General features: G+C 43.7%; 2 protein-coding genes and 1 pseudogene across 5 annotated transcripts in view; 1 reads left to right on the top strand and 2 right to left on the bottom strand.

The window, feature by feature from the left end:
• Nucleotides 1–11,813, bottom strand: part of LOC137214294 (zinc finger protein 773-like) — a 62,538-nt gene extending 50,725 nt beyond the window's left edge. The window contains exons 1-2 of one of the 4 annotated variants that reach the window (XM_067717818.1): nt 11,050–11,166; nt 7,338–7,445 (exon numbers count right to left, since the gene is read on the bottom strand). Coding sequence is in view for 1 of the 4 variants with exons in the window: in XM_067717817.1 (XP_067573918.1) it covers nt 11,050–11,064 (15 nt within the window). In the remaining 3 variants the exon portion in view is untranslated. Of the gene's footprint in view, nt 1–6,176; nt 6,191–7,337; nt 7,446–11,049; nt 11,183–11,276 lie in introns of those variants that run through there. The other 3 variants (XM_067717821.1, XM_067717817.1, XM_067717819.1) reach the window with 3 other exon arrangements.
• On the bottom strand, nt 465–11,166 carry LOC137214290 (zinc finger protein 304-like). The gene is made up of 3 exons (XM_067717782.1): nt 11,050–11,166; nt 5,929–6,055; nt 465–4,607 (listed from the first exon to the last, which is right to left on the bottom strand). The coding sequence occupies exons 1-3, from the start codon at nt 11,062–11,064 to the stop codon at nt 2,968–2,970; spliced, it is 1,782 nt and encodes a 593-aa protein (XP_067573883.1). The 5' UTR covers nt 11,065–11,166; the 3' UTR covers nt 465–2,967.
• Nucleotides 11,154–18,528, top strand: LOC137215439 (zinc finger and SCAN domain-containing protein 5B-like; annotated as a pseudogene).
• The last annotated feature ends 4,244 nt before the right edge of the window (nt 18,529–22,772 follow it).

The raw sequence follows: 22,772 nt of genomic DNA, 5'->3' as shown, positions 1-22,772 counted from the left end.
GGGCCATGGTGGACAACACAAAGGAGGAATGTGGGGCGGCCAGAAGCAGGGCGACAATTTGTTGCTTCTCTGGCTCCCTCAGAAAAGAGTAGAGCCAGTGACGTTGTCCACTTATGGACACCACTTCTAAACATGCATCGTGAAGAAGCATGTAATGAAACACACCTGTACACACCAATTACCTCGCTTTTCTCTAACTCTGATTGGCCTTTCCCCACACTTAAGACCACCCTGCCTCTTTATCCCCTAAATATCACAGGCACCTTGCCACCGGGAGGGTGGATCTGAGAATTGTTCTTCTGTGTTCTCACTTGCCTGCCTTGTGAATGAAATACTCCCCAGCAAACCTTGGCATCTCAGAGTTTGGCTTGCTGTGCCTCCGGTTCAGTAATAACCTCATACACACAGTTTGAAATTGCCCACAGTTGGAGTATTCATACCAGGGAAATTGGCACACACAACAATGAAGGGTCGGTTGGCTTTTTTATTAAGTGTCTAGGCTTAAAGTAATAGAAGTATCTTAATAATGAGTATACATAGTAATAATGTTGAGTACAAATACCTATTCCACCCAGCAAAGTCACCGAAGAAAAGTCAAATTCCAACACATTTATTAACTTCTCAGTTACTAATAAGAAAGCAGACATTTTGTCAAAGAAGATATACACTTAGCAAATGAACACAAAAATGTTCAACATCATGAATCATTAGGGAAATGCAATCACACCACAGTGAGATATGTCTCCATGCTTTTAAAACAGGAAATATTCAAACTATTGACCATACCAACCAAGTACTGGTGAGGAACACAGGGGAACTGGAATGTTCCCATACTGTCAATGGGAATGCATTTGGGTACAGTCATTCATTTTAGAATGAAACCATGTGCTCATATAAAGGATTTTATGTACGCTAATAGTAAGCTTATCTGTGAGACAAACTGGAAACCACAAAACGCCATCCTTTAACAGATCAATACCAGTGAAGTAATGGTATATCCAAACAGTATATTATCATGAAAAAAGTGAATTATTCACATCGGCAACTTAGATGATTCTCAAAGTAACTATGCATGGAGATAAAAAAAGACAAACACAAAAGTAAACATTAAGGCTCCAATAATATTAAAAGTCTAGAAAACACTAACTAATTGAAATGAGAGAAAAGTCAGTCAATAGTAGTTGCCTGAAAGCCCTGAGAGAGATGTCAGAAAGTAGATATGGCAGTGACAGATGTTTGTTATTATGATGGTTCCGTGGCTTTACAAGTACTAAAACTTACCAAGCTGTGCATTTTAGGTATGTTCTGTTCAGTGCATACCAACTATACAGCTAATTAAATTTCAATAGAAATTGGCTTCAAATAAAAATCTTAATCTCTTTGCTGAATCTCCTTTTCAGTAGAACTCTGGCAACCTCACATTAACCCCATCACATCCCCTTGCCCATGGGAGGGAATCTGTAGCAGTAGCAAAGAAGACTTGTGAGCAGTGAAAGTTCTTTCCACTTAAGTTATCCAGGAACTCTGCCTGGGTACTAAAATTCACATGCCTGGACTACACAATTTCCACTCTCATTCCTCACTGTTTTCACTGTGCAGCAATGGCCTTGAGATAAATTGTTTGCAGATGCTGGTTCCTAAAACCTTTACATTATTCAATCTGACACTGACTAGGGGATCAGGAGGAGAGGAACAGCTCTGGAACTCCTGAGAATGTCTTCAAACACTTTATCCTAAAGCGACAGAGTCACTGGAATATTTGTGGATGAAACTTTAGAAAAGGCTCATCCCTTCTTGTTTGCTTGTCTCTCAGTCCCTATTATTTCCATGACTGTTTCTGTATGAAATATGGTTCCCACCTGATGTCTGTAATATAACACTCAGGAACACCAGCCTACCACTTTGGGCACATTATGGCACATGGCTCTTTTCCAGCTGGACCTAGAGAATTTCTTCTCTTGAACAGTACTGGGGGCATGACATGATATCCCATGTGAAAAAGAGAACCATTCATGTTGCTCCAAAAATCACTGGTGGTTCTCACAACTGTCCTCATCTCAGGTGACCTCAGGACCCGCCAAAAATTCTGACATCCAGAATTCAACATTAGTCCCACAGAACCCTGCAGTCTACCGTAGGAGGCCTTGGACAACAGATTGGACCAAAACTGGAGTGAAAACTATTCTCTGCCATGATACTATCCTCATTGAGGTATAAGAAGTTTGGAACACTCACAAAACCAGTTCCTCATCATCCTGAGAGTCCAATTTGGTTCTCAACACCAGTCTGAAAGTGAACAAACCCCAAGATGAAAGGTGGCTTAAATAGTCTTCATTATGGTATAGAGTGGAGCAAACTGAGGCAAATAGTTCCCAAACAGAGTGACTTAGACCTTGAAAAACCTATCCTGAGCATGATATGAGACAATGCCACCAAATAAGTTGTGAGCCACCAGCAGAACCGAGACTGGATTCCATTGGTCAAAGCTGCTTTGGTCCTGGCAGGACCAAAGAGAATGACAACACCCAAGTGCTCAGGCTATTCATGCATTTCTAAGGGGATAAGAGAGCACAAAGATCTATGTACCCTGATCACACTGAGGTGGCTGGTGCCAAGAATGGGGATCTACCACTTGGGTGATGTAAGAAACTCACAGTGACATTAAGTCAGAAAGTACAGCATAGCTACTTAAAAGCTCCCTACGAACCTGGTACTCATAGGCAATCTGCACACTAGAGCTGTTTATATGTATGGCATTCAACTTCCAGTTGATGACTCCCTCACAGAGCCTATTCAGTATGATGTATTAACTAAGAAGACAGCTTATTCGCTGCTCTCCTCATCTCATTTGAAGGCCTTTCTCCAGTAGGAACTTTCTGGTGACGAATGAGGTTAGACCTTCAGCTGAAAGCTTTCTTACATTCACTGCACTCATAGGGTCCATCTTGGCTGTTAAGTTTCTGGTGCTCAGTCAGAGCAGACTTTGACAGAAAAATTTTCCACATTTCCTGTACTGGCGATGCCTTTCTGTAGCATGAACTTTTTGGTGTTGAGTAAGCTGGGAGTTTTGGCTGAAGAAATCACCACATTTAGTGCACTCGTGGTTTTTCTCCAATGTGAACTCTGGTGCTTAATGAGAGTAGAGCTTTGGCTAAAACGTTTCCCACATTCACTGCACTTATAAGCCTTTGCTCCAGTGTGAACTCTCTGGTGCAAAATGAGAGTAGAGTTTTGGCTAAAATGTTTCCCACATTCACTACACTCATAAGTGTTTGCTATAGTGTGAATTCTCTGGTGGACTTTAAGGTGGGAGCTTTGCCTAAAGAACTTTCCACATTCACTACACTCATAAGGCCTTTCCCCAGTGTGAATTCTTCTATGTTTAATGAGGCTGGAGATGTACCTAAAGACTTTCCCACATTCACTGCACTCATAAGCCCTCTCTCCAGTGTGGATTCTCTGGTGCTGAACAAGCATGCGTTTACAGCTGAAGGCTCTCTTGCATTCTCCACATTCATAAGGCCTTTCTCCTGTGTGGACTCTCTGGTGCTGAACAAGTTTGCTTTTAGTGGTGAAGGTTTTCCCACATTCACTGCACTCATAAGGCTTGGCTCCAGTGTGAATTCTCTGGTGCACAATAAGTTGAGAGCTTTGGCTAAAGAACTTCCCACATTCTCTACACTCATAAGGCCTTTCCCCTGTGTGAATTCTTCTATGAGTAATGAGGCTGGAGTTGCATCTAAAGACTTTATCACATTCACTACACTTATAAGGCCTTTCTCCAGTGTGGATTCTCTGGTGCTTAAATAGTATTGGTTTACGGGTGAAGGTTTTCCCACATTCGCAGCACTCATAAGGCCTCTCTCCAGTGTGGACTCTCTGGTGCTGAGCAAGTCTGTATTTGCGACAGAAGGCTTTCTCACATTCACTGCATTTGTAAGGCCCTTCTCCAGTGTGAATTTGCTGGTGCCGAACAAGTGTGTGTTTGTCGCTAAAAGCTTTCCCACATTCGCTGCACCCATAAGGCTTTTCTCTAGTGTGGACACTCCAGTGCTGAACAAGTATGTATTTACAGCCAAAGGCTTTCCCACATTCATCACATTCATAAGGTCTCTCTCCAGTGTGGACTCTCTGGTGCTGAGCAAGCCTAGACTTCCGGCAGAAGGCTTTCCCACATTCGTGGCATTTATACTGCCTTTGTCCATTGTGAGAGGCCTCTACACACTTGGTGTCTTTTGGTGAAGTGACCTGCTGCTGGAGAAGGCCAGAGGTACCAGGGAAATCCTTCCCAGGCTCCTGGCATGTGAAAGACTTCTTGTATGCATGGACTGTGTGGCTCTTCATAAAGGTCTTACCCACATGTCTTCTAAAGAGTTCCTCTCCACTGTGCTGGTGAAAGTTCACACCTGCCCCACACAGTTTCTGACCATGGTTTGTGCCAAGGTCCTCAGCTAGATGCAAACCTCCTTCTAAGTACAGGCAGAACCTCTGCCAGGGATAGGACTTCAGGGTGGACAGGTCTGTCTTTGAAGTATTTATTTGTGGCACTTCTACAGAAACTTTCTGCTCAGAAGGTGTCTCCTCATCCTCTGCTCTATGCCAATACCCTGAAAGCAGAGAAATGTGGGTGAACTTCATGTAGATTTTGGTAGAAGGATGCAGCCCCATTACAAATATGCGGCTGACATAGAAACGAATAAATCCATGGGACTATTTTCAGGACAAGAGAGCTGGGGCAGGTTATGAAAGGACTGCTGTGCAGTATTGGGCCTCTACATGTCACAGAACATGGATGACACACCAGGTGAAAGACACAGGATGGAGTGGAACACACAGAGGAGCTGGGGTCCACAACTCACTCCTCTGGGAGTGGTTTTCACCAGGGCCTTGGCTGCTGGTGCCACATGTGCTGTGTGGAAATGTTTGTCCAGGCTCAGGAAAATCTGACTGTCACTGAGTAGGTAGTGTTCAAGGACTATTTTAAGGATATGGGGGGAACTCATGACATGTTAATGTAGGCCAATATTGGAGAGCACATCAGAGTGATGATGGAGAAAACCAATAAAGAGTGGAAGACAGAGAGGTGAGGGATAATCCTGGGTTCAGATTCAGAGTTGAAATGACAGAAGGAGCAAAGTATCAAGAATAGGTAGGAAAGATAGAAATGAGGTACACAGTCACTGGCCTTGGTCCTAAAATATTGTGGGGCACAGGACGTGTTCCTGATATGATCTGAACCCAGCCATGATATCACTTCCTCCTCCTGATGCCAATCACCAATGTGGGTCCCACTTTGGGTCTCTCTAGCTGTGCCTGGAGTCATGTCCACTCTGTCATGTACCAGGGTTCATCTCCCAGCTCGAACTGGAAAACAACATGGGACCTAGAAAATGCAAGTCCTAAGTGAAAGACACGACAGCTCAGTACTGGCCCAGGGGGAACCAATCCCAAAACAACCTCAGGAAAGAAAAATAATATCACAAAAAAAATCTTTGAGGAAGGTCTCACAGCAACAGCCAAGTGGACCCCACAAACAGTTACCACACTGAGTCCCAACAATTCCTGAAATAGTGAGACCCCAGGAAATGTTAGCTAGAGGGCACAGCCTGGAGCATGGTGGTGTATGGGTCTACAGAGTCAACTTAACAGGGAGTGGCTGAGACTAATGGAACCCATTGAACTAATTCCAAGTCATTTGACCCAGAAAACCTTCGCTGAAAAACCTTCAGAGCATCTGGTATTGGGGATACTTCTGAAAGGAGATTGTATATACACTCACTCAGCCTTGGCACCCACAGCACAGCTGACAAGGAAGCAGTAATAGAGATGTGGTCACTGTCTATCTGTGAAAAGAACAGAGTTGTCCTTGGAAAAAAGGGGAAAGGCAGAGACCTGCCCAGGATGCTGGGATAGGTGTGAGGGCCTTACCCAATGATGCAACAAGTGCAAAGTTCTCCAGGATCACATCACGGTACAGGAGTCTCTGGGCCTCATCAAGAAGCCTCCATTCCTCCTGGGAAAAGTACACAGCCACGTCCTCAAAGGTCACAGAACACTGTGATGATGGGGACAGATGTGTACATAAGCAGCCTCTCTCCCCAGGACCCCATAAGTACCCCTAACCCATACTCACTCTGGGTTCATCATCCTCCCCAGCTCCGTAACTTAGAGGGCACTGGTACCTAATAACTCTTCATACTTCCTTGAGCACTAGGTACAACTCTCAGCAACAACAGGCAGGTGGACAGATAGATGCCATCTAAGCTGTTGGCCTGGTATTCAGGGCTCCCTCCCTCTCCAGCAAGACAACAGCCTGAGAGGCCCCAGGATCATGTCTCCTAAACACAAACAAACTTGGGCTCATCGTCCTCTCTTAAACTCCTGGTATGAGGGCTCTGGGGCAATTTGGTCACACACCTTCCCCACATGCGTATTACTCACTGGCTAACTCCTCATACATCTGATACCCATCACCACCACCTGGCCCACAAAATTGGCATGTCTCCTGCCTCCTCACATACCCTTATGCACGCAGCATCAGAAAGTTCCTGCCAATGCAACAGGATCCCGCCATACCCCAACTCTCCGCTGGCGGTTCCCCAGCCCTGTTCTGAATGCTTCCCCACCAGGCCTTGTTCCTAACTTTAACCTCAGTCAAAACATGCAGATCTAAATACGCCTGGTCAGGTTCCACTTTTATATTGCAAGTTATGTCTCTTCAACAGTTACAATCTTTGTCCGTATAACACCCATTCAAAATCCACACCCACTTGACACACCTTAGGTAAAACTCATCTGACATTGTGACAGAAACTTCCCAAGTTCCACCACAAAAGTCTGGTCAGTGCATAGCAGGAGAAATAAGCACCAGCCTGACTTTGCTATCACTTCACCTCCATTACTGCTTTCCCTCTGCATTAATTTCATGGCCACTCCCCCATAAAAACCTGGGCCACCCGCTGGACTTTCCCTACCCCCACCTTCCTGTTGATGTTCACTGCTCTTGTAGTTCTTTCTGACAGCCCAAGTCTCTTCCTTTGTCCCATAAGGGCATCCTGAAGCCTCCCCCAGCACTCTAGTGCTGCATGTTCAGCTAGTTGTCTCCTATACCTGGGAGTCAATGGAACTTTTGAGACTCAACACAGCCAAAAGCCAATTCCTAATATTCTCACTGAAAATGACTCCTACCACTGACTTCCCCATCCCAGTTCATGGCACATACCCCCTTCCAGATGCAAAGGGAAAAAAACTTTTGGAGTCATCTGTGAGCCCTCCACATTAGAAAATCTGGTCCACCTCTACTTAAGAAACAAATCCAGAAGCCAAGTATTTCTTACCTCTACATCTGTCACTCTCGTCCAGGCACAACAAATGTGCTTCTAGATGATTACAAGAGCCTCCTTGATTATCTCCTTGTCTTCCTTCCCCCGAATGTGCTGTGCACACTGCAGCCAGAGGTAACCTCTTAAAACCTAAGTCACATCACTTTTCCCCCCTGTTCCAAAAATTCCATATCTGCCATCATTCTCAGAACAAAAACCCAACTTCTCAGGCTACCATCCTAGGCCTGACTCTGGCCCCCTTGTTCTCTGTTCTCACCAGACATTAACAGAGACCTACAAGTCCTAAAACACTCCCATCTCAATCTCATCCTCAAACATTTGTACGTACTACCCCCGTACCTAAGACAACCTTTCACATCCTAGTCCACTGGCTGCTAAAAATGGGAATCTGTCCATATAACCTCTGGCCTGGACTTGGAAACCTGGGCTGAGGGTTTCTCTAGGGTCTACAGCCACCAAGTCCAGGAAGAGTGACAGCAAAATACTTTCAGGACACCTACACTCACTGGTGCAGTGTTCATAAGTGGTTCTGTTGAATGTGGAATCTGTGGGAAGACTAGGGCCGTGTAATATTAATTCTCATCAGCAAAATAGACAAAAAAGAAGATTAGTGAGTGAACATTTAATATTTCAGGCAAAGGCAAATACTTAAGGGAAAAACAAAGCATGTAAAAGAGGGCAGAAAGTATTTTGGAGTTGTGCCATAAAGTCATGAGGATATCTTGAGAAAAGACTTTCCAGAAGTGGAAAACACAAGTGCAAAGACTCTTTGTCAGAGTCACCTCTGGCATGTTTGACTACCATCTATGAGGACAGTGTGACTGGAGCCCAATGAGAAAAAAGAATACAGGATCATGGCAAAGAAATGGTTATGCCAGGATATATAACACTATTATAGCCCTAAGCCACAAATATCAAAATTAAGACTTATTTCATGTACAGCTATTTCTGACACTTGCATTTGATTCCCTTATTCTGTCTCTCCCTTGCCAATAACGCATTTTTCTCTTCTTGTGGCTTGTCGTTGGCCATAACAGCTGACAAGGAGTTTTTATACTTCCTTTTCAAATTTTACTTTGGTTATGTTAAAAATTGTTTTATATAAAATTCCAACTTACATAATCCATAGATTAAGTTCTGATTTGAAATTATTATAACATTACATAATAAGATTCAAGAACATGTACTTTTTTCATTTATTCCTATTCTTTGATATATCCATTTTTTTCCCCACAAATGTTCAGAGATTATTTGTAATTTCCTAAATGCTTTTTTCGCATGTGATAGAGAATGGAACTACCGCTTACTGGCTTCACATCCAAAGTGAATCTGTGATAAAGGGGTTGTTGCTAGAATCAGAGTAAAAGTGCTTGCCCTTCAGCAGTTTGGGATAACCGGTTGTCATTTCTGATAACTTAAACTTAAGAGAGGGGAATTCCCTGGCAAACCAGTGATTAGGACTCCGTGCTTTCACTGACGAGGATACAGGTTTGATCCCTGGTCTGGGAAGTAAGATCCCACAAGCAGCATGGTGGGGAAAAAAGTAAAGTAAAAGTAAAGTAAAATAAAATAATCTTAAGAGAAAGGAAACAAGCTATAGGACCTGACCTCTATTCCATCCTCTATGGAAATATCTTCTTGCTTTCTAAACGTCTTGAAAGGGATTTGAAGCCTTATAACTTATTACCCTCACAATGATTCACTTCGTCCCCCTTCAAACAAATATTTTAACAAGATGTTTCTTAATCATTTTCTCTTCCAATACCACCAGAGTAAGAAAACTTAACAGTAAAATATATATTATTATGAGTACAATCACTGAAAAAGCACAAACTCTCTAAGTGGACGTACAATGTAAGACTGTAAGTTTACCTAATACATAATAAGTGTGTATCAAAATGTAACTAAGGGAGACTTCCCTGGTGGTCCAGTGGGTAAAGCGCTCCCAATGCAGGGGCCCAGGTTTGATCCCTGGTCAAGGAACTAGATCCCACATGTGTGCCGCAACTAAGAGTTCACATGCCACAACATAGAATTCTGCATGTCACAACTAAGGAATCCACATGCCACAAATAACAGTCCACATGCCACAAGGAAGAGTCCACGTGCCGCAATGAAGATCCTGTGTGCCGCGACTAAGACCCAGTGCAGCCAAAATAAATAAATAAACTATTCCTTTAAAAAATGTAACTATGGAATAGATTAAGTAGAATCATCTCATTCAAAGACCTAAGCTAAAATTAATAACATGGAGCAAAACAAGATCAAAAAGTGGAAATGTTCATTTAAATACAATAATAATTTTAACATATACCCTAGACAAATGTATGCTTGATATACCCCAGAAGACATGGCAGATATGACTACAGTAGCAATGTTTATCAATACAGAAAGCACACACCACTGTAAAGCAATTATACTCCAATAAAGATGTTAAAAAAAATACAGAAAGCAGACCAAAAAACAAAGCAAAACAAAACAAAACAAAAAAGCCTTCAACAGCAGAATTTCAAAGGACATTTTACTCATATATCCATAGTAAAGAATACTGCACACACACATAAAAATTAACGGACAGCTATGAAAAACATGAGTAAAGTCATGCCATGTTTTGCAAATGAAGGAAAACACATCATAATATTTACTTGATTCCATTCATAAAAAGTTTTAAAACAATTGAGCGAAGGTAAACTACAGTCGTGGAATAATTTCCACATAGTTGGCAAAAGTATCAAGAATAGCAAGGGCTTCCCTGGTGGCGCAGTGGTTAAGAATCTGCCTGCCAATGCATGGGATACGGATTCGAGCCCTGGTCCAGAAAGATCCCACATGCTGCGGAGCAACTAAGCCCATACACCATAACTACTGAAGCCCGCGCACCTAGAGTCCGTGCTCCGCAACAAGAGAAGCCACCCAATGAGAAGCCTGCGCACCGCAACAAAAAGTAGGCCCCGCTCGCCGCAACTAGAGAAAGTCTGCGTGTAACAACGAAGACACAACACAGCCAAAAATAAATAAATAAATTTATTTTTTAAAAAAAAGAATAGCAAGAAGGCGGCTTCCCTGGCATTGCAGTGGTTAAGAATCCGCCTGCCAACGCAGGGGACACAGGTTCGAGCCTTGGTCCGAGAAGATCCCACGTGCCACGGAGCAACTAAGCCTGTGCGCTACAACTACTGAGACCGCATGTCACAACTACTGAAGCCCACGTGCCTAGAGCCCGTGCTCCACAACAAGAGAAGCCACCGCAATGAGGCCCGCGCACCGCAACGAAGAGCAGCCCCCATCTCTGTAACTAGAGAAAGCCCGCGCGCAGCAACAAAGACCCAATGCAGCCAAAAATGAATAAATAAATAAATTTTTAAAAAAGAAAAGTTTACTTAAAACATCAGACAATACCTTAACTTTTGGGGGATGGGGATAATCGTTTTGAAGGACCCCACTGGCGGCTTCTGAGGTCCTATTTATATCGCATTTCTTGACTTGAGCAGTGGCCGAATATCAATTTTAGAGCTGCTTATTCAACTACACTGGGAAGTTCTCTGCAATTTTTTTCTACACGGGTAATATTTCAATATTCAGAAAGCCAAGGTTTGGCAGGACAAATAAATATAAATATAGGACACTTGTAAGAGAATATTACTAAGAACAAAAATTCTGCAGAATAAGAAGAGTTGGCTGAGGGCCCGGGGGGCGCAGCATTTACCTGAATCGGATCCATCAGCGCGGCCCCTCCAGCACAGTTTGTGGGCGAAGCAGGGGCCCAGGCCCTGCGGTCCCTATCCCGGCCCCGAGACAGAGTCAATGCGGATGGCGCCCACACCGAGCCTCAGACCCGCCTCAGAGCAGCCAGCACAACGCCCTCCAGCCTCCCTGACCTCGTGCCGGCCCAGTGTTGCGAAGCTCACCACCGGTGAACAGACCCGAGCTTACAAAATGTCGCCCGCCGTCCACGCCAGAAAACCCGCTCAGACGCGGTCCTCTAGGTCGACGCTCAGGAGCAGTGCCTTTCGGGTAATGTAGTTCACAGCGCTCCAGGCCCTAGCAAGGGGCGGTACTCCCCGCCTCCGGAAGAGTTCCGCCTCACCCAGAGGGTTGCTGGGAAGGAGTGTCCAGAATCTCTCAGTACCAGGGCGGGGTTTCACACTTCTTAAAGGGGACGCACCCAGATTTGCGTGGAATGTAGTCTGTGCTGATCACAGAGAGGTACAGAGACATAATATTTCAGATGTTCCCCGAACCTACAAAACCAAGTGGGCACATGATACCTGGGTGTTGCTCAGACACAAAGTGCATCCAGCCATACTTAAGGTCTAATAAACAGTGTCTTATTGCACTTCCAATACATACAGGCTGAAGCTTTACACTCAACTTAAGAGTTTCACTGTGTTCGGTCAGGGTCAAGCGAGCAAAGGCTCCAGACACGGCCATGACTGGCAAGACAGAGAAGGAATGTGGGGTGGCCAAAAGCAGGTGGACCACGTGCTGTGTCTCTGGTTCCCTCACAAAAAACGTAGAGCCAGTGACGGTGTCCCATCCAGTGACCGACACATACTTCTTACTCCACATTTTGATATATATTCAGTTCTAATTTATTTATTTATTTATTGTATAAATTTATTTATTTATTTATGGCTGTGTTGGGTCTTCACTGCGGTGTGTGGGCTTCTCATTGTAGTGGCTTCTCTTGTTTCAGAGCACCAGCTCTAGGTGTGCAGGCTTCAGTAGCTGTGGCACGCGGGCTCAGTAGTTGTGGTTCATGGGCTCTAGAGCGCAGGCTCAGTAGTTGTGGCACACAGGCTTGGTTGCTCTGCAGCATGTGGGATCTTCCCGGACCAGGGCTTGAACCCATGTCCCTTGCATTGGCAGGCGGATTCTTAACCACTGTGCCACCAGGGAAGCCCCAGTTCTTTTTGAGAAGCCAAGTTCTACCTGACTGAAAAGAAGAGTGACTTACCACTTGCTGCTTTCTGCCTGGAGTGTGACTCTATGGTCACAGTCATACTTTATTTGGAAAGGGGGCCTCTGAACCCAGAGATAAAGGACTGGACTACATGATCTACTTTCCTTGCTGGGTAGTCAATATAATTTCACCTGCAATTGCAGTGACAATGCATGGAGACTTGAGATTATCTCAGAAAAATATTTGTGAAATGTTGAAAGTGCTGATATCGACCATAATTTTAGTTACTCAAAAGTGGTTGCTTAGGTCTTCCCTAATGGCACAGTGGTTGGGAGTCCGCCTGCTGATGCAGGGGACACAGGTTCGTGCCCTGGTCCGGGAGGATCCCACGTGCCGTGGAACGGCTGGGCCCGTGAGCCATGGCCACTGGGCCTGCGCGTCCGGATCCTGTGCTCCACGACGGGAGAGGCCACGGCAGTGAGAGGCCCGCGTGCCTCAAAAAAATAAAGAAATAAAAATTTTTAAAAAGTGGTTGCTGAAATAGCTCTTGGCCATGTGAACAAGGTTAGGGTCTCAGTGAAGACTGAAGGAACATTGAAGTCTGAGAAGTGAGGGAATGAAGCAGAGCACGTAATTACACAGGAAACTTGGCTAGCCTGTGGAAATGGCTTTCTAAATTGCGATTCATTATATATTTAAATCTTATTTTTTAGTACAGCCTTAGGGGACATGAAAAGACAGCAGATAGCTTTGCCTAAAAACAAACAGGTATCTGTCCCACCATATTTATTCCCTCCTTAACCAACACTCATTAAGTGCCTATCCCATTCCAAGTACTATTTTGGCTGCATGGGACACATCAATATTCAAAATGTCAAAGATGCCTGCCGTCGTGAGTCTGAACTTCCAGTCAAAGGAGACAGACAGTAAAAACTAATGACAACATAGTCAATTACATACTTTTATGTGTTATGAGTGTTAACCAAAATTTCAGAAACAAAGGCCTGAATGAAAGAAAGAAGCATGTATTTGGGGCTTGATACAACTGCAGCTGGGAGACACAGATTCGAGAAGCACGTGCATTGAGTTCCCCTGGACTACAAAATGGAGGAAGGTTATAAAGGCAAAAAACGGAAGGCCACAGTTAGTTCCATAAATCGTTTGTCAAGAATTACAATTGGAGCAGTCAAGATGTAAGGGTGTTTGTAAACAAGCATTGGTTGGAATTGGAAATGGCTTTAGAATTGCAAGGGGAAATATTGAAACCACAAGGTTGTAGCTAGCAGATGTTTTAAAAACGTCTAGTATCTGTTATCAAACTGAACTTGGGTCTAATCACCTACTTTCTTCTTTTTAATTTTTATTTTATATTGAAGTATAGTTATTTACAAAGTTATATTGGTTTCAGGTGTACAGCAAAGTGATTCAGTTATACGTATACATATATCAATTCTTTTTCAGACTTTTTTCAAATACAGGTTATTGCAAAATATTGAGTACAGTTCCCTGTTATATACAGTAGATCCTTGTTGGTTGTCTGTTTTATATATAGTAGTGTGTATGTGTTAATCCCAAACTCCTAATTTATCTCTCCCCACCATATTTATCCTTTGGTAACCATAAGTTTTTTTTCCATGTCTGTGAGTCTGTTTCTGTTTTGTAAATAAGCTGATTTGAATCATTTTTTTAGATTCCACAAATCATATTATATTTGTCTTTCTCTGACTTACTTCATTTAGGATGATAATCTCTAGGTCCATCCATGTTGCTGCAAGTAGCATTACTTCATTTTTTTTTTCTATCTGAATAATATTTCATTGTGTATATATACCACATCTCCTTTACCCATTAATCTGTTGATAGACATTTAGGTTGCTTCCATGTCTTGACTATTGTAAATAGTGCTGCAATGAATATTGTGGTGCGTGTATAATTTCCAATGATTATTTTCTCCAGATTTATGTCCAGGAATGGGATTGCTGGATCATATGGTAGCTCTAGTTTTAGTTTTTTGTGGAACCTCCACACTCTTCTCCATAGTGGCTGTGAGCCATATTATATTCCTACCAACAGTGTAGGAGGGTTCCTTTTCCTCCAGCACCCTCCAAATCATATGGAGGCCTCTTGAATAAATCAAGGTTTCTCCTGTTGGAGTTTTCATGGGAAATTGAATCTACCCGGATTATCTAAAATGGTTCCTTCCGTGACCTTTATCAAGTCACTGGGATGATGAGGTTATGGGAATGCACCCCTGGAATTTCCCCCAGCTCTATATAGAGACATTTCAGCTCAGACACATTTTGAGAGCCAGTCCCTGACTTGAGGAGACTGAAGGCAAGAGGGTTCGAAGGGGTAAGTGACAAGAGGGAATGTCTAAAGAGAGTCCTTAGAAATCAGGACAGATGGAGGCGGGCTTCAGAAAGCTTTGGCTTCCTATTCACCTTGCATTAGCTCAGAGACCTTGTGAAAGCAATGGATCTCCCTCAAACCCCACATTAACTATGGTTGATTGTTGAACTCTTCTGTGAGATGAGAAGAATGTTTCCACACACGTTGGTGTGGTGTGGTGTGTTGTGGTTCATTTTTTCAACAAGTTTCTGAACCGCGGCCCTATAGACATTTTTGACCAGATACTTTTTTGCTTTGTTATAAAGGTGGATGTCAGAAGAATAACAGAATGGATTATAGTTCCTGGTATCAAATATTGAAACAGTGGGGGAGTGGTGTCCAATACTGGGATGAGGGATGTAGGAGAGATGGAAAGGTGGAATAAAGTGAAAGACATCAGGTTCATTCTTTTTGTTTGTTTGTTTTTGTCCCCAGCCTTCTGAACAGTGACTCTATTGCAGAGGAAAAGCAGAGGAAATCCCTTTCCATAGGGGTCAACTGGCCACCAGCTTCTAGAAGCGTTTGCTCAGAGTCCTATTGGAAAATTCCTCCCTCAATATGGCTGAGGACCAGACATTTTTCCAGGGTCGTGGAAAACTCCCCAGAGGCCCTAGTTCAGAGTCACCAGTGTCTCTGCCATGCCAACATACACTTATGGAAAAGCCAGACTGTGACTGGGAGATGTGGCACGTTCGCTTCAGAACATTTAGAAGCTCAGAGGAATCCGACCCCGTCCAGGATCTGAGGAGACTCTGTGAGCTCTGCCATTAGTAACTGATGCCAGATCTTCACACAAAGGAGCAGACGATGGACAAGCTAGTGCTGGATCAGTTTATGATCTGCATGCTGCTGGAGTGCCAGGTCTTAGTCAAGGAAAGTGGAGTGCAGAGTTGCAAAGACATGGAGGACATACTAAGAAATAACCAGAAACCCAGGAAATGGGTGAGTTGGACCCTTATGATTGGTATGGGAAAGGGAGAGGTGGGATGGGATCTGCAAGCTGGGGATTGAACAGATAGGACCTGAGTGATTGACTCTAAATCAGTGATTCCCAAATGGGTGAGAGTTTGCGTTGGGCATCATTGAGAGATATTGATCTTTTAAACAAAACAAAAAAAAAAACGTATGCTTGTGTGGTATGATGTCATCGGATGCCTTGAGAGCTACTTTCCAGGTCTTATAGGAGACCAATCTCAATTTAGTTTTTCCCTCACAGACTACAGTTCGCATACAAGGAGATGAATATCTTGTGCAAAGCTTGGATATTGAGACGTTTGAAATTGAGCTCAGTGACACAAACGATGAGAAAGACCTACCCAGGGATCCCCAATCCCTTGTTAGTGAGATACCTCCAAAGAATGGCCAGCAGGTAAGCCAAGAGCTGCAGAATCCAGCAAGAGCCAAAGAACTGTCAAGAGGGCGGGTGAGTGTGTGATGTGCTGATATCTAGAGAGAGTCTGGGAGAAGGTAAAAGAGGTTCAGACGGGCGTGGCTGCTAGAGTAATTGGTAGATTTGGCAAAGGACAGAAATGGACCCATTGACTCCATGAATTCCCATGGATGCATTCGGTTCCTAGACATTTTCAAGACAGTGTGAGAATGAAGACTCATCCATCTTTGTCCCTCCGCCATGAAAGCTTGTGGCCATAAGCGTGAGGAGGAAGAAATCCTGTCTCAATGGGATGGTGCTGGGTCAATTTGCCACGGGTGAAATCTTTGACAGCTGTTTCCCCATGGTCGTTTTCCTCAGAGGCACTTCTTATTTTGGAATATTGTTAATCCCTTGAGTTGAATGAGGAGTTCCCAATTGGAGTGGTTTTGCCTCTCAGAAGATATTAGAGAATGTCTGGAGACAGTTGATTTGTCCAAATGGGGATGGGGGTGGGGGATGCTATTGTTTTCTAGTGAGTAGAGACTAGGGATTTGCTGCTCATCATCATACCATTCACAGGACAACTGTCATCATAAAGACAAATCTAGGCAATGTATCAAAATGTGCTGAAGTTGGGAGACCTGGACCTAGAGTCCTTTGCTCCAGAGTCAGGGGCAGAGAGAATTTGCGATGACTTGGAGAGACGTATGCGTAGCGAATTCACAGTGCCAACTGTGATGTCCGGACTGGATTGCAAGATGGGGTCAGTATAGATTAAGGACAGACTTGGGAATTAGGAGACAATTATCAATCTGGGTGTTAGGGTGGCCCAGAAGAAGTCAGGGTATATCCCCCAAAATTATATTTAGAAAGTTGGAGTCTTAGACTAGGATATGAGGGGGATGAGGGAAGAGGAGACAGAGCTTTCTATGGGCTAAGATGGATGGGTTATTGACTCTGCTTGGTTATCCATTGACAGGACCAGAAAGGTCTCCTGCCAGAGATCATTCCTGAAACAGGTGAATTAGAGGGTGTGACACCCAAGGAAAACTTGGAGAAGGACCTGATGGAAGACACGGAAGAGACAAGAACCCGTCAGTCTCAAGAGCTTGAACTTCCAAAGCGTCGTGGTGAGTATAAAAACTTGGAATCCAGAGGAGTTAGTGACTTGCTTCCAATGGTGGCACGGAGCTGGGTACCCAGCATTAACATTCCTTGTGGGGGGCAGGGGGTAGCTGGTTCTCTAATGCCAAACTTCTCCATCATTACCTTTCCAGGGTGTTTAATAATCTAGACTCTTAGGTATTTTGGTTGATGGGAAGTCCTCAGCCAACATCAGTGCTGGGTTCCAGCGAGGTTGGCACCACGGAAAATGCTCCTTGTTAAATGTTGTGTGCTGAATCTCTTCTTTCAGCACATTCTGGGAGGGTAGAGGGCGGCAAGAATCCCCAAGAAGGAATTGATATTTCAAATGTGAATGCTGAATGTTTTCCTCTTGTGTTCCAGAAGGAGAAGTTTCGACTAAGAGTGGATACAGAAGAGGCTCTCCAAGGGGTCTCAGACGTTTCAAAAGGAAACTGGCCAACATTCCCAGTTCCCATGAAGTGCATCAAGAAGGAGCCACAAAGACTTCCCTGGTGGCGCAGTGGTTAAGAATCTGCCTGCCTGTGCAGCGGACACGGGTTCGAGCCCTGGTCCGGGAAGATCCCACATGCTGCAGAACAACAAAGCCCGTGCACCACACCTACTGAGCCTGAGCTCTAGAGCCTGTGAGCCACAACTACAGAGCCCATGTGCTGCAACTACTGAAGCCCGTGCGCCTAGAGCCCGTGCTCCTCAACAAGAGAAGCCACCATAATGAGAAGCCCACGCACCGCAACGAAGAGTAGCCCCCACGTGCCACAACTAGAGAAAGCCCGTGCACAGCAACGAAGACCCAACGCAGCCAAAAATAAATAAATAAATAGATTTATTAAAAAAAAAAAGGAGCCACATCTTTGTACAAAGGACAGTTCTCAGGACAATTTGAGTCCCATTCTGTTGTTTCACCTAGCACAGTGGGACCAACAAGTCTTCCTGAGGGAAAAGGAGCCCAGGGATAGGCACCCTATTAATGTAGGGTATGCAAGAAGAGATTTCCTTATCAATATCAGGTTACCCTTCACCAGAGGACACACAGAGGAGAGAGACCCTTTCAATGCAATATCTGTGCCGAAGGGTCCATGCAGTCTTCCGACCTGTAAACTCACGAGTGGATCCACACAGGCGAGAAGCCATACTGCTGTGATCTCTGCCCCAAGAAGTTAACCCACAACTCCACGTTGCGTGCTCACAAGAGGACCCACACCAAGGAGAAGCCTTTCCGATATGAGCACTGTGACAAAGCCTTCAGCCACAGAGGGAACCTCAGCGTTCACCGATGCACCCACTCTGGGCTCAAACCGTACGTGTGCCCCGAGTGTCACAGCGCCCTCCGTCAGCTGGGAAGTTTCAAATGCCACCAGAAAACACATTCAAAATGACTCACCCAGGGGCTTCCCTGGTGGCTCAGTGGTTAAGAATCCGCCTGCCAATGCAGAGGACACGTGTTCGAGCCCTGGCCCGGGAAGATCCCACATGCCGTGGAGCAACTAAGCCCGTGCGCCACAAGTACTGAGCCTGCGCTCTAGAGCCCGCAAGCCACAAGTACTGAGCCCCCACGTCACAACTACTGAAGCCCACACGCCTAGAGCCCGTGCTCCACAACAAGAGAAGCCACTACAATGAGAAACCCACACACTGCAACGAAGAGTAACCCCCACTCGCCACAACTAGAGAAAGCCCAAGCACAGCAACGAAGACCCAACACAGCCAAAAATAAATAAATAAAATAAATTTAAAAAAAAATGACTCACCCAGGACTCTGCTCTCAGATCCAAGTCCCTTCTGCTCCAAGAAGGAAATTCAGGATGACTTGTCACCTCTGAGATACAAAGGATGCATGACATGTGAAGAACTTAGGAGGATACTGGAACCCAGTTGGGTTCCATCCACATGAATTAGGAGGATCTTTGAGTGATGACTTATTTTCCCTTTGGCTTTTGTTTTCTTCTTTATATAGCCTATTTTCTTATAAGTTTTTGCTTTGTGTTGTTCTTTTTCTTCCAATGAATGCATGTCTCATTGGCTTTTAGTACTTCAGTATGAAACTGAGGCTACTGCTGATTGTCTTCATGTTAAGCATGATTTGTAAAATAGGATGTTCCAGGTAGGGCGGCCAGATTAAACATAGGATAATCAATGACATTTAAATTTCAAATAAACAAATACATTTCTGTCAAAGAGTGTTTGCGTATTTCCTTCTCCAAGATTTTCTACATGGAGTAGATAATAGCTGTGTTTTTGTCCATGTGGCCTTTATTTCGTTGAGATTTGTACCCTCTATACTTGTTCGCGTATTGCTTCCTTAGTTATTTAGAAGAAGGAAGGTTCCCTAAATTGATAGGTGTCATTATTTTTCCCTACTGGTGTACAACCTCTGGTTTTCTAAATGCCTACTCCGAAATAGGTTCTTCGCACACTTTAGCTCATCAGCTGATTTTAGACAAAAAGTCTTTTAAGACTTATTTCATGAAAAAAAGAAAAATAGATTAGGTAACCCAATTCGATTACAACTACCAGATCTCAATTCTCTGACTCCCTCAAACTCTCCAGGCAATGAGAAAAAATTCCCTAGATCAGGAAAACCAATCTGTTTCCCCCCAAAATGCAACCCATAAAGTCTAAAATAGATAAAATACAATAAAGAAAATCTACCACCAAACCAATGTGGAGGCCTCTTTAATAAATCATGGTTTCTCCTATTGGAGTTTCCATGGGAAACTGAATCTATTCGGATTCTCTAAAATAGTTCCTTCCATGACATTTATCCAATCACTGTGCTGATTGGGTAACAGGAAGTGACCCCTAGAGTTTTCCCTAGCTCTGTAAATAGAGACATTTCAGCCTCAGACACACTTTGAGAGCCAATCCTCGACGTTTTATTTTTAACTTATTTTATATTGGGGTACAGTTCATTAACAATATTGTGTTAGTTTCAAGTGTACAGCAAAGTGATTCAGTATACATATACGTGTATCTACTCTTTTTCAAATTCGTTTCCCAATTAGCTGTTACAGAATTTTGAGCAGAGTTCCCTGTGCTATTCAGTAAGTCCTTGTTGGTTATCCATTTTAAGTATACCAATGTGTACATGTCAGTCCCAAACTCCCTAACTATCTGTCCCCCCTGCCTGCCCTTCCCTCTGGTAACCATAAGTTCGTTCTCTAAGTCTGTAAGTCTGTTTCTGTTTGTGAATAAGTTCATTTGTATCATTTCTTATATTTTGCATATAAGTGATATCATACGATATTTGTCTTTGTCTGACTTACTTCACTCAGTATGACAATTTCTAAGTCCATCCATGTTGCTGCAAATGGCATTATTTCATTCTTTTTTTTTTTTTTTTTTTTTTTTTGCGGTACGTGGGCCTCTCACTGTTGTGGCCTCTCCCGTTGCAGAGCACAGGCTCCAGACGTGCAGGCTCAGCGGCCATGGCTCACGGGCCCAGCTGCTCCGCGGCATGTGGGATCTTCCCGGACCGGGGCACGAACCCGCGTCCCCTGCATTGGCAGGCATACTCTCAACCACTGCGCCACCAGGGAAGCCCTATTTCATTCTTTTTAATGGCTAAGTAATATTCCATTGTATATATGTAACACATCCACACCTTCTTTATCCATTCTTCTGTCAATGGACATTTAGGCTGCTTCCATGTCTTGGCTATTGTAAAGAACACTGCAATGAACATTTTGGTGCATGTATCCCTTTGGACCATGATTTTCTCCAGATATATATCCAGGAGTGGGATTACAGGATCACATGGTAGCTCTATTTTTAGTTTCTTAAGGAACCTCCATACTGTTCTTCATAGTGGCTGCACCAATTTACATTCCCACTAACAGTGTAGGAGGGTTTCCTCTCTCCACATCCTCTCCTGCATTTATTGTTTGTGGATTTTTAAATTTTTTTTTTGTGGTACGCGGGTCTCTCACTGTCGTGACCTCTCCTGTTGCGAAGCACAGGCTCTGGATGCACAGGCTCAGCGGCCATGGCTCACAGGCCCAGCCGCTCCACGGCATGTGGGATCTTCCCGGACCGGGGCACGAACCTGTGTCCCCTGCATTGGCAGGCGGACTCTCAACCACTGTGCCACCAGGGAAGCCCGTTTGTGGATTTTTTGATGATAGCCATTCTAACTGGTGTGAGGTGATATCTCATTGTAGTTTTGATTTGCACTTCTCTAAGAATTAGTGATGTTGAACATCTTTTCATGTGTCTCTTGGCCATCTGTATGTCTACTTTGGAGAAATGTCTATTTAGGTCTTCTGCCCATGTTTTAATCGGGTTGTCTATTTTGATGATATTAAGCTGCATGAGCTGTTTGTAAATTTTGGAGACTAATCCCTTGTCGGTCACATCATTTGAAAATATTTTCTCCCATCTGTGCGTTGTCTTTTCATTTTGTTTATGGTTTCCTTTGCTGTGCAAAAGTTTTTGAGTTTAATTAGGTCCCATTTGTTTATTTTTGTTTTTATTTCCATTACTCTGGGAGATGGATCAAAAAAGCTCTTTCTGCAATTTATATCAGAGAATGTTCTGCCTATGTTTTCCTCTAAGAGTTTTATAGTGTCTGGTCTCAGAATTAGGTCTTTAATCCATTTTGAGTTTATTTTCGTGTATGGTCTTAAAGAATGTTCTACTTTAATTTTTTTACATTTAGCTGTCCAGTTTCTCCAGCACTATTTTTTTTTAATTTTATTTATTTTTGGCTGCATTGGGTCTTCATTGCTGTGTGGGCTTTCTCTAGTTGTGGCAAGCGGGGGTTACTCTTCGTTGTGGTGCATGGGCTTCTCATTGCAGTGGCTTCTCTTGTTGTGGAGCACAGGTCCTAGAGCAAGTGGGCCTTAGTAGTTGTGGCACATGGGCTCAGTAGTTGTGGCTCGTGGTCTCTAGAGCACAGGCTCAGTAGTTGTGGCGCACAGGCTTGGTTGCTCTGCAGCATGTGGGATCTTCCAGGACCAGGGATTAAACCTGTGTCACCTGCATTGGTAAGCGGATTCTTAACCACTGCACCACCAGGGAAGTCCCCTAACACTATTTATTGAAGAGACTGTCTTTCCTCCATTGTATAGTCTTGCCTCGTTTGCCACAGATTAATTGACCATAGGTGTGTGGGTTTGTCTCTGGGCTTTCTATCCTGCTCTATTGATCTATATTACTGTTTTTGGTGCCAGTACCATACTGTTTTAATGACTATAGCTTTGTAGTATAGTCCGAAGTCAGGGAGAATGATTCCTCCAACTTTGTTTTTCTTTCTCAAGGTTGCTTTGGCTATTCAGGGTCTTTCGTGTCTCCACACAAATTTTAAGATTTTTTTGTTCTAGTTCTGTAAAAAATGCCATTTTAAAATTTGATAGGTATTGTATGGAATCTGTAGATTGCCTTGGGTAGTATAGTCATTTTGACAATGTTGATTCTTCCAATCCAAAACATGGTATATCTTTCCATTTGTTTGTGTCATCATCAATTTCTTTCATCAGCATCTTATAGTTTTCAGAGTACAGGTCTTTTATCTCCTTAGGTAGGTTTATTCCTAGTTATTTTATTCTTTTTGATGCAATGGTAAATGGAATTATTTCTTGAATTTCTCTTTCTGATCTTTCATTGTTAGTGTATAAAAATGCAA

Source organism: Pseudorca crassidens, chromosome 20, assembly GCF_039906515.1.
Source record: "Pseudorca crassidens isolate mPseCra1 chromosome 20, mPseCra1.hap1, whole genome shotgun sequence".
In the NCBI taxonomy this organism is placed as follows: Eukaryota; Metazoa; Chordata; class Mammalia; order Artiodactyla; family Delphinidae; genus Pseudorca; species Pseudorca crassidens.
This window is presented reverse-complemented; position numbering and strand designations above follow the sequence as displayed.

Bases quoted from the DNA above. Each gene is read 5' to 3' on its own strand.
- LOC137214290 (XM_067717782.1), bottom strand. The intron at 4,608-5,928 runs GTAAGGCCCTCA...CTCTGCTTTCAG, and splicing joins TGCACTTGTTGCATCATTGG to GGTATTGGCATAGAGCAGAG.